The following is a 13609-nucleotide window of genomic DNA, read 5'->3' as shown; positions in this document are numbered from 1 at the left end:
CCGTAAACTACTTCCGAGAACCGTGGCAAAGACTTTTGCGTTTTAATACCAGAACCGTTTTTACCTATACAAGGCACTCGTCCATTGACTTTGGCCTAGCTATTGCATTGAATCAACTCCTCTGGTGAACTCAAACTATTTGCACTGTTTAAGAGTAACTCTAATATTTGTTTTATTAACTTATGCCTTTTTGCTCCTACTTCAACTGCTCTGAATGCCATTTTGCTCCTCCTTCAAAGTAGTGTAAATGTTTCAGAACCGGTTAGTGTGAAGTATTGTAGTATATTTTTGTGTGATATTGATTGCCTCCTTTTAGTGAATGTTTTCTAACTGACTGTGTAAATAAAGTAAGAAGTGTTTTACCAAGAAACCTTGCGTTTAAGTGCCTATCTGAATACTTATACTTGTAATTATAGACCTCTTTGTAACACCCTTTCAAGCTCACATTCCCTCTTGAGATAAGCCTGGCTGCTCAGCTCACTACCAAAAACTGTGTGGTACAGACTTATACCAAAGGTTGGTTTTGCTTACACCTGTAGTCCTAGTTGTGTGTAGTGGTCCCAAAGGGTACTGCATAAAAACTTTGCCTAACAGTGGTGGCAGGTGGTGAGGATAAATTGTATAGTTGTTACAGTGAGAGTTCTGCTTTACTTTTCTTCAGATAGTGATCTTCACAGCGCTAAGCACCACTAGAAAAGCTATTTTATCACGCCTAATATGGATAACTATAGACAGGAGGTACTGATCATTTTAACAGTAGATCAACTGAAGGAAATGTGTAAGGTCAGGAACCTCCCTGTTAAAGGAAAGAAAAATGAATTGGTAGAAAGATTGTTGGAATTTCAAAGTCTGAGTAGTAGGTCTGTTACACCTACTTCTTCAACAAATGTGGAAAATGTTGATGAGGATGATAATGATTCAGAGTCTAAGAAGAGTTAGAGGAGTCTCAGGATGTGAGCCCCTCTGCACCTCAACAAGCTCTTGGGCCTCAGCCTTTTGCCACAGGGACCCTACCAGTGAAGACCGTCATGAAGAGTCTGCTCAGGACCTTCCCACCTTTGCCTACACCTTTTCCAAGCTAAAGTTTCAATACAGTATTAACAGCATTAATGGCTCTTCCATATGAGCCCATCCACAAATGCAATCTAAACTTCCTCTCATAGAAGGTCGCCTTCCTAAAGAAGAAGAATCAGCGAACTACAAGCGCTTTTCACTGACCTTCTTTTTACAGTCTTCCTGAAGGACCGAGTGGTTCTCAGGCCACACCCTAAGTTCCTCCCCATGGATATGGTGTTGGTTATGACTTTGTCGGAAAGCATCATACTGCCTACATTTTTGAGCAATCATACTTTTAATGCTGAATGCGCTCTGCACTCGCTGGACCTTTCTCAAGTGCTTGTTTCGTTTGCAGGGCCTTGTAAGGGCCAAAACATCTCCAAACAAGGCCTTGTAAATTGCCCACAAATCCAGGGCAGCCCACTTACCTGTACAGCTACTGCCCTTTCAAACAGAGGGAGGGCAGCTACAGTAGCTTTTCAGGCAGGAGTGGCCATGAAAGAAATATGCAGGGAGGCTACCTGGATCACACTCCATACGTTCGCCAAGCATTATTGTCTGGAAGAGGACAATGGCCGGGAGTCAGACAAGCAGTCATGCAACACCTGTTTACGTGAGGTAGGAGCATCCATTGCTCTTTCCCTCCTTCACTTCATGGTTCAAGCATGCACAATGTGTTCAGGGCACTCTGGGGTACTATTGCTGACTTAATGTATGCTTCAGTGAAGTAGGTGGCATGCATCCACTGCTTGGTATTCTTATCAAGTATGTGAATCTATGAAAGATCCACTGCTGGAGAAGTCCTAGTTACTTACCTGTAACTGTATTTCTTCAGCATTGGTATCTCTCATAGATTCACATGTGCCCACCCACTTCCCCGTTGAGCAGGCAGCCATCAAATCTAGCAGTCACTTTAGGGCTCAAAATCTGAAGATGGCTGTCTGCAGTGGAGCTTAAGTCCTGCCACCTCATTGGTTATTGACAAAAGAGACCAACATGATGTGGAGGGACTACACAAGTGAGTGCCTCTCCGGCTTCATTAGCAATGTACATTGCTTTTTCCTATGGAAAATGTTTAAAATTACCAGGGATTCCCAGTGTGACGACGGGGAATATTCAAGCATGTGAATCTATGAAAGATACAAATGCTGGAGAAATGCAGTTGCAGGTAAGTAACTAAGACTTCTTGTCACAGCTGAAGAGGCATTGTGGAAGGTGGGATCATGAAATACTTGAAATGTTTGCCCAGCCAAATGTTTCTTGTAGGATTTTGGGACTGATAGAAGTGGGGCGTTTCTTGACCTTTGGGATCTTGGTGATAGCTTTTTTTTTTCAGATGCAAATAAATACGTTTGAAAGTTTGCATACTAAAGACAGCTCAAGACATTTTTCTGAATTTATTTTTTAGGACAGTAGCATATCTTGTTTAGAAAAGTGCAGTATCAAGAAGGTTTCTGAACCAAAATAGGGTTAATACCGCAGGTTTCTGAAAAATTGCATTCGTACAGGGGGCCTCTGTGAGCTTGAAAATATTGTCTTTCGTTTTCTAATGCCAAATAACTGTATGTGACTTTATGTTTGTTTTACAGCTTTTTGATCATGTTGCTGAATGCTTGGGCGATTTCATGGATAAGAAGAGAATCAAAGACAAAAAGCTACCTGTTGGGTTTACATTTTCCTTTCCATGTAGACAATCAAAGCTTGATGAGGTAAGAAAATATTTACCTGAACAGCAAACTCTATTTTTAATTATTATAATTATTTTTTTAAAAGAGTGTTATGTTTGTAACCAGGATAAAACAATTCCAGCATTCAAACAATACCTCATTATTACTACGAATTTTCAAAGCAAAGAAATACATAATGTCACATGACAGATTGACATTGCCATCCCAGTGCAGTTACATGCAGCCAGCCTTCATGCAAAACAGCAACAATTCTAGTGCGAGTCATATACTTGTTTATTTACATTTCAAGAAAACCTACATCTTCATCTTTAGTCCCTGGCCCACAAATGGACTGTCTAATCACTGTATGTTATCATTTCACATTGTCAGCATTATGAAGCTCTTTATGCAAAAATAACAACCAATGATCATTTACTAGTTCTTTAAATTCTCCAAAAATCAACACCATCAAGAGTGGTTAAGCATCAATTCCATTAAGTGTCTTAGCCACTGTACACATTGGTACAGGTTCACAAAGAAGTTATCATGAGTAGCTCTGAGTTACTTCTGGGGAACATTTTTTAAATCACAGAGAAGTTAGTCTAGACTTACAGCTAGTAAATCAGGAGTAGGTCAGATTTACTAGCAGTCAGTTCATGTGTATGCATATTAACATTCCTTGAAGTTCATTCAATTTGTTCACAAGCAAAAAGAGTATATCCTAATGTTTCTTAAATATCCACACGTAAGACCTCCTTATGAGTATGTTGCTAATGGTGAAAATGTGGTATTTTAAATACTTTCTTTTTTTTAAAATACTCCCTATTCATGAGTTCGGATCAAATGGGATATTTACAACATGGAGTGCATAGGAATTACTACCTGAGATAAATAACCCAAGTTTACCACAGTCATTACTTTTTTTTTTACCCATGAGGCAAATGTTGCTTGTGATTCATTCCAATTCAAAATTAAGGGGTCTTTTAAAGTTGGGAGGTGTTTAAAACACCACCTTTCTTTAGCTTTACCAGCATATTATTAAAGAGTCCATTAGTCTAAACAAGTTCCAGGCTCTAGAATTAGTAACTTCCTTGGCAATGCTCTTGTGTAGCTAGGGGATGGTGGTGAGGCTTTAGTTTGCACTGAGACCTGATGTTTGTTATGCAGTTGGGATCATACTGTATCGGGCCTCAAACTCTGGGTCGGTGCCTTTGAATGAAAGGATGCCATCCTGTGTTACCTGCAGGGTTCTTACTGAGCCTGTTGCTTCCCCCTTCTCTCAAGGACCTAAGTCTGTAGCTTCCCAGATGACTCTTCTAAAAATAGGAATGCACTTTGTACTGTACCTTTGCATGAAAATATTTAAATATCTTGTATTAAGAGCTCATAATTTTAGGCAAAGGTTTACCAGTCCGTCTATATTTGGCATGCAGGGAAATGAAGCGACTGGCCGGGCCTTTCAAGCATTCTTAACAAAGGCTCTTGTGAGCAAAGACACATTCTTGTAATACTTGAAAAATATATTTGAATGGTTATACTGTAGTTGTATTCCTTCTTTCTTTATTCCCTTTATTTCAGGACTATTCACCCATAAATACAAAAGCACACAAAACACATAACATCCTTCTCCAAAATTCATAATAAGATAATACTACATGAAAGATACTGGCCTCATTACAAGTTTAGTGGTATCTCAGCAGTAAATCCAATGAGATGCCTCCAAACAGAATTACTGTTACAGCCACTTGGTCCGGCGGTATTACTGCTGCATTACAAGAGTTGGTAGGCAGTGTTAGTCCCCATTAATTGGAGTCCATACGACTCCTTGGGGGATTTCGGCGGTATTACTGCCGGTGGTAATTCTGCCAGAATTGCAGTTTTTGGGCAGAAAGGTGGCAGATATACCTTCAGCTTTTTGCTGGAGGAGAATCCTCCACCTCTTCACCAAACTGGTAGTTGGATAGTGCGGTAATGCAGCGGTAATGGTTACAACTGTATTTGTACCGCACTGCCCAACTTATAATGAGTCCCATGTGAGACAGCCATGGTATCAAGAGATGACACAGACAACAGATTGTGAATTCAACAATAGAATTTGTATTAAGTATCAGGATGGGTGTAATGCCTAACTTTCCCTATAGCTATGGTAGGGATTTCCCTACCTAAAGAAACTAGGGAAGGTCTATGGGCCTTATTATAAGTGTTCCGGTCCGGTAACAACGGGACCGACTCACTACGAGTCTGCTGGCGGGTGCCGTCCCGCACACCAGGTCAGACCTGGCAGGCGGGACGGCACCCGCCCGCAGACTTTCACAGAAGCACCAGCACCATTATTATCGGTGCCGGTGCTTCCGTCATCCACATTCCCATTCCCACATTCTGGGACTCAATGGGAATGGGGATTAACCATTTTCTGGCGCCTGACTTCCAGGAACATCGGGGTCGTAATCCCCTGGTGTTTCCATGAAGCCAGGCACCGGAAAAATTCACAAGTCCGGCGGCAGCCTGCCGGTTTTACAAGCACGGCTACTGCTGGAATCTTAATGAGGCCCTGTGTCCGTAAGTCCAAATTAAATGTCTGTCTGTGCCAAAAGCTATGCTTGCCTTCATGTCTAATAAAATCATGCAGTGTAGGGTTATTCTATTTCAATAGTGTTCAACATAAAGTCTGGAGTAGCCTCTTGCTTTGTTCCCCAAGTTCACGATACAGTTCCAACAATTATCGGCGTCAAATGTTCCTTCAGGACTTGGGTTTCTCTTTCGGAAGTTTGAAGCACACTTGGTTTCAGTATACAAAGTTCAAAAGGATTTTGGGGATCCCTGTCCCCACGCTTAAAGTACTGGTACACAAACCAATGCTTCAAAGGTGCGAAGGGTTTCCTTCCCTACGCTTCAAGTGCTGGTTCACAAAACAATGTTCCAGAGGAGCTCTGGGTTCCCTTCCCCAAGCTTCAAGGACTGGTTCACAAAACAATGTTCCAAAGGAGCCCTGGGTTCCCTTCCTCAAGCTTCAAGCACTGATTCACAAAACGATGTTCCAATGTTTATCTTGTTTCAGGGTTGCTTTCACAATTCTCCTGGATTTGTTGAGGCTTCCGGCGCTAGGCGCAATTGACAGGCTGCACGGCCCACCCATTACAGGTCACACAACCAGTTGCCCTTGCCCCCGCTTTCTGCAACCTTGACTTAGATTGGTTTGGCGGTTCACGGCCAACTCATAAGCTCACAAGTTCATAGATTAATGATTTATCTGGCACTTCCTTGACTCTCCTTTCCTAATTCCACTTTATTGGCTTTCATTTACAGCCTTCACTTCTATTCGTTCGGAATTTGGAATCAAAATGGGGTTTCTGATAGGAAGTAGATATTATTCCCAGTTGCCTCTTTCTAACCTCAGTATTTTCGTAGGATGGAAGAAGGGGATATCAGATAGGGTTGACAACAGCCCATGAAGGCTGAGGGAGGGGAGAGTAGATCAGAATCAAGAAGGGGTAAATACCATGTCTCATCTTCAGTCGTCCCCTCCCCAATCCCCAAGGACCCTCCACCCAGGTGATCCTCCCTCACTTGTCCACCCTACAGGGTTGGGATCCAAAAGCGATGGCCATCTGAGCAGGAGATCCCCAGGGAGTAGATGTGATAGTGCCCTCAGGTTTCTCACACCCACTATCTCTAAAACAAGGTTACAAATATAAATGAGCATATGCTGTTAAAACCCAACCTCCTTCTCTTTGACCGCATCCTGCCTTCTCTCATTAACTTCCTTCCTTTGCCTGCAGCTGCCCCTTCTACTCTCTCTCTCCCTCCTCTGAATGGTGTACCGCGGCCCTGTACCCCACCTCAGAAAACCTTCAGAAGCAATGACCACCTCCTCCTGGCAACTCTTAACGCCCGCTCAGCCAACAAACACTCCTCTAACATCTGTCTCCTTCTTGAAGATATTGACCTCGACATTCTCGCTATTACCGAGACTTGGTTCAATGCCAGCTCAGTCACTGCCTTTGATTCTCTCCTCCCTGGCAGCTTTAAGATCATCTCCAAGCCTTGACCTCACCGCACTGGTTTTCAGGTTGGTCACCTCCCCCACCTCCACCCTGACCATTGCTACCATCTACTGGCCTCCAGGAGCCACCTCCCTATTCCTCTCTGAATGGGTTAACTTGTGCTCTTCTTTACTTTCATCCACCTCTAACCTTCTCCACCTGGGCGATTTCATCATTCAACTGTACTCCCCTGGCTCTGCATCCCTCTATTCACTGACCTCTGCACCTCGCTTTCCCTCTCCATTCTCCCTTCCGGGCCAACCCACAAAGCTGGACACACTCTCAATGCCCTCATACACTCTGACCTCTCTCTCTCCCCCGTCTAGCTTCCCCCCATTAGTCACCCCTTTCTCCTGGTCAGACCACTCTCTCTCCTCTCCTCTCATCTGGGTCCCATTGGTCCCCTGACCGCCCCCTAATAGTCCCTTCAACCTCGTTCACTAACATCCGCCCGATGAAACATGTGACTGCGGCTGCCTTTGCCTCCACCTTCACCCCCTCACACTCCTACCTCTGACTCTACCTCTGACTCTGCCCTCAGCAACCTCCATCTTTCTATCACCAACACTCTTGACATTCCTGCCCCAGTCATGAGGATCCATCTGAAACCTGCCTCAAAGCGTAACACTTGGTACGACATCGAACTTGCAGCCCTGAACCGAAAGTGCAGGGCAACAAAAACGGAAGGGGCTAACCTCAGGCTCATCCTCTGACAAACTGGCCTGCCGCCTGCTCCAAAGACAATACAGACTCGCTATCCATGCAAAGAAAAGAGCCCACATTCAGGCACGGGTCTCCCGTGCATCCAATAAATCGGCTGAACTGTTCAGAATGTGCAGGGAACTAGCCAACCCCTCCACAGTCTCCTCCTCCCCTTTTCTTTCCCAGTCCCTCTACAATGCACTGGCCTCACACTTTGCCACCAAAACTCAGGACATTCTGACCTCCCTTTCTACACTCCCTCACAACCCATCCCACCACCCCCACCACACTCCACTCCCTCCCTCTTCCTTCCTCCTTCTCCTCCTCTCCTGTCACACCTGAAGAGGTTACCATGGTTGTCTGCTCAATGAAGGTCTCTTCTAAACAGGTCACCTCTTGCTCATCCAGGACCATCAAGGATATCATTGGCTCTCTTGCCCCTGCTCTCGCTGATTTCTGCAATCACTCTTTTATCACTGGATCTTTCCCCTCCCCCCTTGAGCACTCCCGTTTGTGCCCACTCCTGAAAAAAACATTCTCTAACCCTACCTGCCCTGCCAGCTATCACCCTAACTCCACCACCCCCTTCCTGGGGAAACTGCTTGAGAAGCTGGCATTGTCCCAACTCAACTTTCACACTGAACTTGTTGGCGGCCTCCATGACCATCAATCTGGATTACGAGCATCCAGCGGCACGGAAACTGCTCTTCTGAGCACCCGTGAAGAACTGCTCGTATCTCCAACTCCCCAGCTGTCCTTATCCTTCTCGATCTCTCCTCTGCATTTGACACATTTAACCATTCATCCACATACAAAGGCTCCACAATACTCTTGGTATCTTTGAACGGACACTGGATTGGCTCTCCTCTTTCCTCACTAACCACTCTTCCCAAGTCATCCTGGGCCCCTTCTCCTCTCCTACATCCATCTCCACTAGTGGTGTCCCACTGGGCTCTAAACTCGCCCTCTAGCTCTTTAACATCTACCTTGCTCTCCTTGCATGCCTCATCTCCTCTTTCTCTTCCAACTTCCAGTGTTACACAGATGACACACAGCTCTTCTTCAGACTCCCTGCTGACCCTCTTGCACCTCCATCATCCCTGACTGCCTGTCTGCCATCCAGTCCTGGTGCGCCTCCAATGATCTCTGCCTCAACACCTTTAAAACTGAGATCCTTCCCATTGGGACCCCTGATCCTTCCTGCTTCCCCTCACTCTGGCCTGCCTCCTTGGGCTCTTCCCCTGCATCTTCAACTGAAGCCAGAAACCTTGGAGTCATCTATGACTCCTATCTCTCCTTCCTCCCTCACACTCAGGGCATTGACAAGAAGTCCAACTATCAGCTCTTCCTCCTCAAAGGAATTTTACATTTTCTCACTTTCCCCTCAGAGGCTCAATGTGACTCAAGCCCTGGTTCTCTATGGACTTGACTACTGCAACAGCCTCTTCCTGAATATTCCTTCTTCCACTCTGTGACCCCTCCAGCTTATCCAGAATAGGGCAGCAAGACTTTTCTTTGGCCTTAAGCCCAGGGACAGCATCTCTCCTGCACTAAAAAGTATTTACTTGCTGCTCCTGGTTGCTGCACGGATTCAATTCAAATCCCTCTGCATCATCCACAAAGCTGTCTGGGTCCGGGGACCACACTATCTTCAGCTTTATCTCACTAAATACTCTCCCTCTAGACCACTTCATTTCTCTGGCACCAACTCTTTGTGTGTAAAGTGTTTTGCCTAACAGAGGACAGGGGGTCGGTCACTTTCCTCTGTGGGCTCCCTCCTTTGGAATAGCCTCCCCCTGCGCCTTCAGCAGGATCTTCTCAAATTCCGGAAGCTCCTTAAGACTTTCCTCTTTTCCTCCTCCTTCCCTCCTTCTCTCTTCTGCTAATCCCACAGTTGCTGAATCAGTGTCCTTGGCCTTTATGCATCCTAGGGGCCTTGACCTCCCACACCAATTCTTCCCAGCTCCTGTCTATCCACAGCACTTGCATTTCACAGCCTCCGCTCTGGAGGCTCGCACTTACACCTCCCGCGGCCCAGGCCGTGTAGCACTCAACATTCCTAGCACTTTGTTTATTGCTCACCCATCAGCTCGGACTCCCCAGCACTTACCCTCTCTTCCCTCTTCCCTCTTCCTTTCTGCACTTGCACGTTCTGAATACTCACAAGGTATAGTAGGTTCGTCACTTCCCCCCCCTGCTCTCAAATATTTCTGTTATAATGTATTTCCCACCCTCGCTCCCTCCCTGCCCTGTGGCCGTTTTGAAACAAGATTTTCTTATTGTATAAGCGCCAAACAAGAAAACAATCAATACAAATACAAAAAACAAAGTCATTCCACATATCACAGATCTATAAAACTTGCATGATATTAGACACTATACAAAAATTCACAATAGCAGATTTTACAGAGCACTTCCGTATAGTGAGTCTGCCTTTATGAATACCATTAATGACAACATAATATGCGCCTTTTCAAACGTCATCAAATACAGCAATGCCACATGCATTGTTTAATCCACAGATTTTTCGCTATGGTAACTAAAACGTTTTTGCAGATATTCTCATACACTTGGCCAAAAATATATGTGCTTATTTGTCTCCTTACATCCTGGATAAAAAGAACAAACGGTATCCAAGGGAGAGCGAGTTAGCATGCAAGCAGACAACTATAGATATGGTTGGATCTGGTCAGAAGATGTTATAATGCAATCCCTTGCTTGCCTTAATCTATAGGAGTTCGACTAGCCACACAATCTGGTGAGATTACCAATTTTAATATGTTGTTTACATACCCATTGAACCTTCATTTTCCTTATCTTGTAACAAGTCAGCTTTTTCATTTGAGCAAACAGCAACAATGCTACAGGCTTCCCCCTTGCATTGTCCTAAAAATAAGGGATACACAGAGATTCGAAGATGGCTGCCGGCACCCTGTAGAGATTGCCGACAGCCACTATGCCAGCTCATGGGAGAATTAGGTAACCACCACCACCCCTGTGGCTGCCTCCCCATCCTGATAACGGCAGAACATGCAGGGGCCCCGGAAGACACCTTGTGGAGGAGTATAAACCCCCAGCGACAGTGATAGGAGCCCCAGACATGGAGGGGCGGGCCGACTGCAGAGACACAGCTCGGAGATTATCCTGATCTCCTGACAGCGAGGTACGTAGCAGGAAGGAGTCCCGTTGGGGGCGTGAGGAGTGCGCAGCAGGCACCTATGGGCTGAGAGAGTTGCCCTTCCATCCCTGTTCATGGAGGTCATCCCGGACCCTGGAGGGACACAGAGAGGTGACGGCCCTGCCGTGGGGGGTTGGCAGATAAACCCTGCAGAAGGAGTGGAGCATTTCCGCCTCCCGGAGCAGCGCGAACAGTGTGGGAGGACATTATTCTATACTTGACCCATTTACTGGATTCAGGTTTAGTGTTCAATTCCATTAAAGTCCACCTAGCGGCACTTTCTGCATACACCACTTCCCAACTTAAAGTGTTGTGGTGGAAGATACCAGTTATCAAAGCCTTCATGGAGGGGGTAAAGAGGATACACCCTCCGATAGCTAACCCAGCTCCCGGATGGGACTTAAATGTGGTACTTTCCAGACTCATGGGCCCTCCCTTCGAACCCATGCACAAGGCAACTCTTAAAGATATCACCCTTAAGACTGCTTTCCTAATAGCTATCACCTCCATTAGGAGAGTAAGTGAACTACAGGCTCTTTCTGTACTAGACCCCTTCGTTACAGTTCACAAAGATAAGGTGGTTCTACGCACACACCCAAGGTTTGCACCTAAATTCATCTCGAAATTTCATGTAAACCAAACTATAGAACTACCAACGTTCTTTCAAAACCCTTCCAGCTCGGGAGAAAAAAGTCTGCATACACTAGATGTACGCAGAGCTGTCATGTTCTACATGGAAAGAACCAGACCACTGAGAAAGACTAATCAGTTCTTTGTCTCGGTGGCAGCAGGAAGAGAAGGAGATGCGGTCTCAAAATCCACTATATCTAGATGGATTGTTCAATGCATCACGCTCTGTTACACTCTTGCTAAGAGAGAACTACCCTTCAAGCCAAGAGCACATTCCACTCGAGGCACGGGGGCTTCCATAGCATTCATTGCAAATGTTCCCCTTGAGTCCATCTGCAAAGCAGCAACCTGGAGTTCTGTGCACACATTTACAAAACACTACTGTCTAGATGCACACTCTAGATCTGATTCCCAGGTTGGGCAGGCAGTATTAAGACATCTTTTCTCTACTGTTCCTTCTCATAACCCACCGCCAACTCCGGGTACTGCTCGCTAGTCTATGCACAGCATGTGATTCTAAGCAGATTAACAAACATCAGAAGACAATGCATTACTTACCGTAAAAGCATTTCTGATGGTTGTATCTGCTTAGATTCACATGCGCCCACCCTTCCTCCCCGCTCGGATGGAAGGAACATAGACATCCTTTTATATATATTTCTCTCTTTTCTGTACTCACTCACGGCTAAAAGGCTCCCTCAGGGCAGAAAAATACAAACAGAGGGACCTCGACGCGTGAGGGATTGTGGGTACAACACACGTCACTATAGGGATAGTGTTACAGACACGCCTTGTCGACGTCCCCTTTTCGACTACGAAAAACAAAATGCAATACTCCGCAGTGACCACTGGATGTCGGACCTATGCACAGCATGTGAATCTAAGCAGATACAACCATCAGAAATGCTTTTACGGTAAGTAATGCATTGTCATATTAACGACAGTGCACCCTATGCCTTGTGGCAGTTGCTCCTTTCTTTATGGGTGAGGGGGGTTATTTATGAGCAAAATATGTGAGTGTGAGGGGCATTTCCAAACAGCGATACAACTAATCTAGAGTGGTCCTTCACCGATTCGAGATGTAGGTGCTAAATGCAGGCATATTTTATAGGAACAGGGACGTCATTTGGGGGTTGCCAGGGGTCACACCTGATATCTCCATTGCTACCCCTGTGGTCTTCCTTGCTACCCCTAAAAATAAAAATATACATATATATATTTTTTTATTGAGGCTCCTGGGCTGTGGCCAGCAGCATGTGGCTCTTTGCTTATGGAATGGCTGGTTTTCTGATAGCTATAGCTGGTAAAATAGCTGTTGGTTGAGCGCTTGCTGCTGCAATGTGTGTGTGATCTGTAGGTTGCAGGTTCGACTCCCGGCAAGGTCAACTCAGTCTTGCATCCTGCTGAGGTTGATAAATGAGTACCAACACAGGTTGGGTGATATTGTTTGTAAATGTGTTCCTTTTTAAGCGCTTAAGCTTAAGTGCTATATAATAACACATCATTATCGTTTGACCTTGGACGTATGCTTGCATTCTAGTTAATTTGGTAATATGGGCCTATACGCACTGATATTAACGATACATATGGCCATCTATTCTTGTATGAAATGTATATGACTTTACAGTGATATCATAACCATATTTTTCGTAGTGTACTTCCTGTGATGTCATCAGCGGTCAAGGGTCATGCGATGTCACTTTCGCTATCCCTGGCATTTTGGTGAAATGTCGTCCCTGCATAGGATTTGTTTTACACCGGCATTCAAATCTCAGGCTGGATGCATTTAAAGTAGGAGGAAGAACGCATGGTGAAAATGCTAAATTAGTTTCCTGCTGCTACTCCTCCTTCAAATGCATTGAGAAATTCCCCTGGAATATAAAAGTGGATCTGTGTGCTTCCATCAAAATTTAACTGGTTGTATTTGTTTACAATTTTATTTGCAATTTATTTTTACCACTGAAACCAGGGGGAGACCTCCGAGCCTCTCACCCACTCCCCACCTACTCCAACCAATGTTGCCTGACCCCAACCCACTATTTAGCTTTCGTAGTAATAAAAGGTACAAAAAATATTCGACCAGTTGGAGGTTGGCCAAAATACATAGGAGCTCATTTTCAAATGAGGCGTAGTGTCAATTTAAGACACAAAAGTCTTTCTTTAGGCTGTTACGCCTTTTCATTCATTTGTATGGTGGAGAGGAGAAGTGGAACGCAGTTGTTTCCGTCTCCTCCCTTCCTCTCCTCTATACAAATGTCTCAGGATTTGCGCCGCATGGATTTTCATGCCAGCGCAAATGCTGGGGATCCCTATGGAGCCCGCTGGCTTTATGC

The 13609-nt window shown here is 45.1% G+C and overlaps 1 protein-coding gene across 1 annotated transcript in view; it reads left to right on the top strand.

Annotated features, from left to right (window-relative positions):
- The window catches only part of HK1 (hexokinase 1), a 1159884-nt gene that overhangs the window by 169416 nt on the left and 976859 nt on the right, over window positions 1-13609 (top strand). Inside the window, exon 4 of the mRNA XM_069610605.1 lies at window positions 2646-2765. Coding sequence (XP_069466706.1) covers window positions 2646-2765 — 120 coding nt within the window. The remainder of the gene's footprint in view (window positions 1-2645; window positions 2766-13609) is intronic.

The sequence above is a fragment of the Ambystoma mexicanum genome, chromosome 8 (genome assembly GCF_040938575.1).
Source record: "Ambystoma mexicanum isolate Mex_15411 chromosome 8, UKY_AmexF1_1, whole genome shotgun sequence".
Taxonomy (NCBI): domain Eukaryota; kingdom Metazoa; phylum Chordata; class Amphibia; order Caudata; family Ambystomatidae; genus Ambystoma; species Ambystoma mexicanum.
Note: the sequence above shows the minus strand (reverse complement) of the source record. Positions and strands in the feature narration are given on the sequence as shown.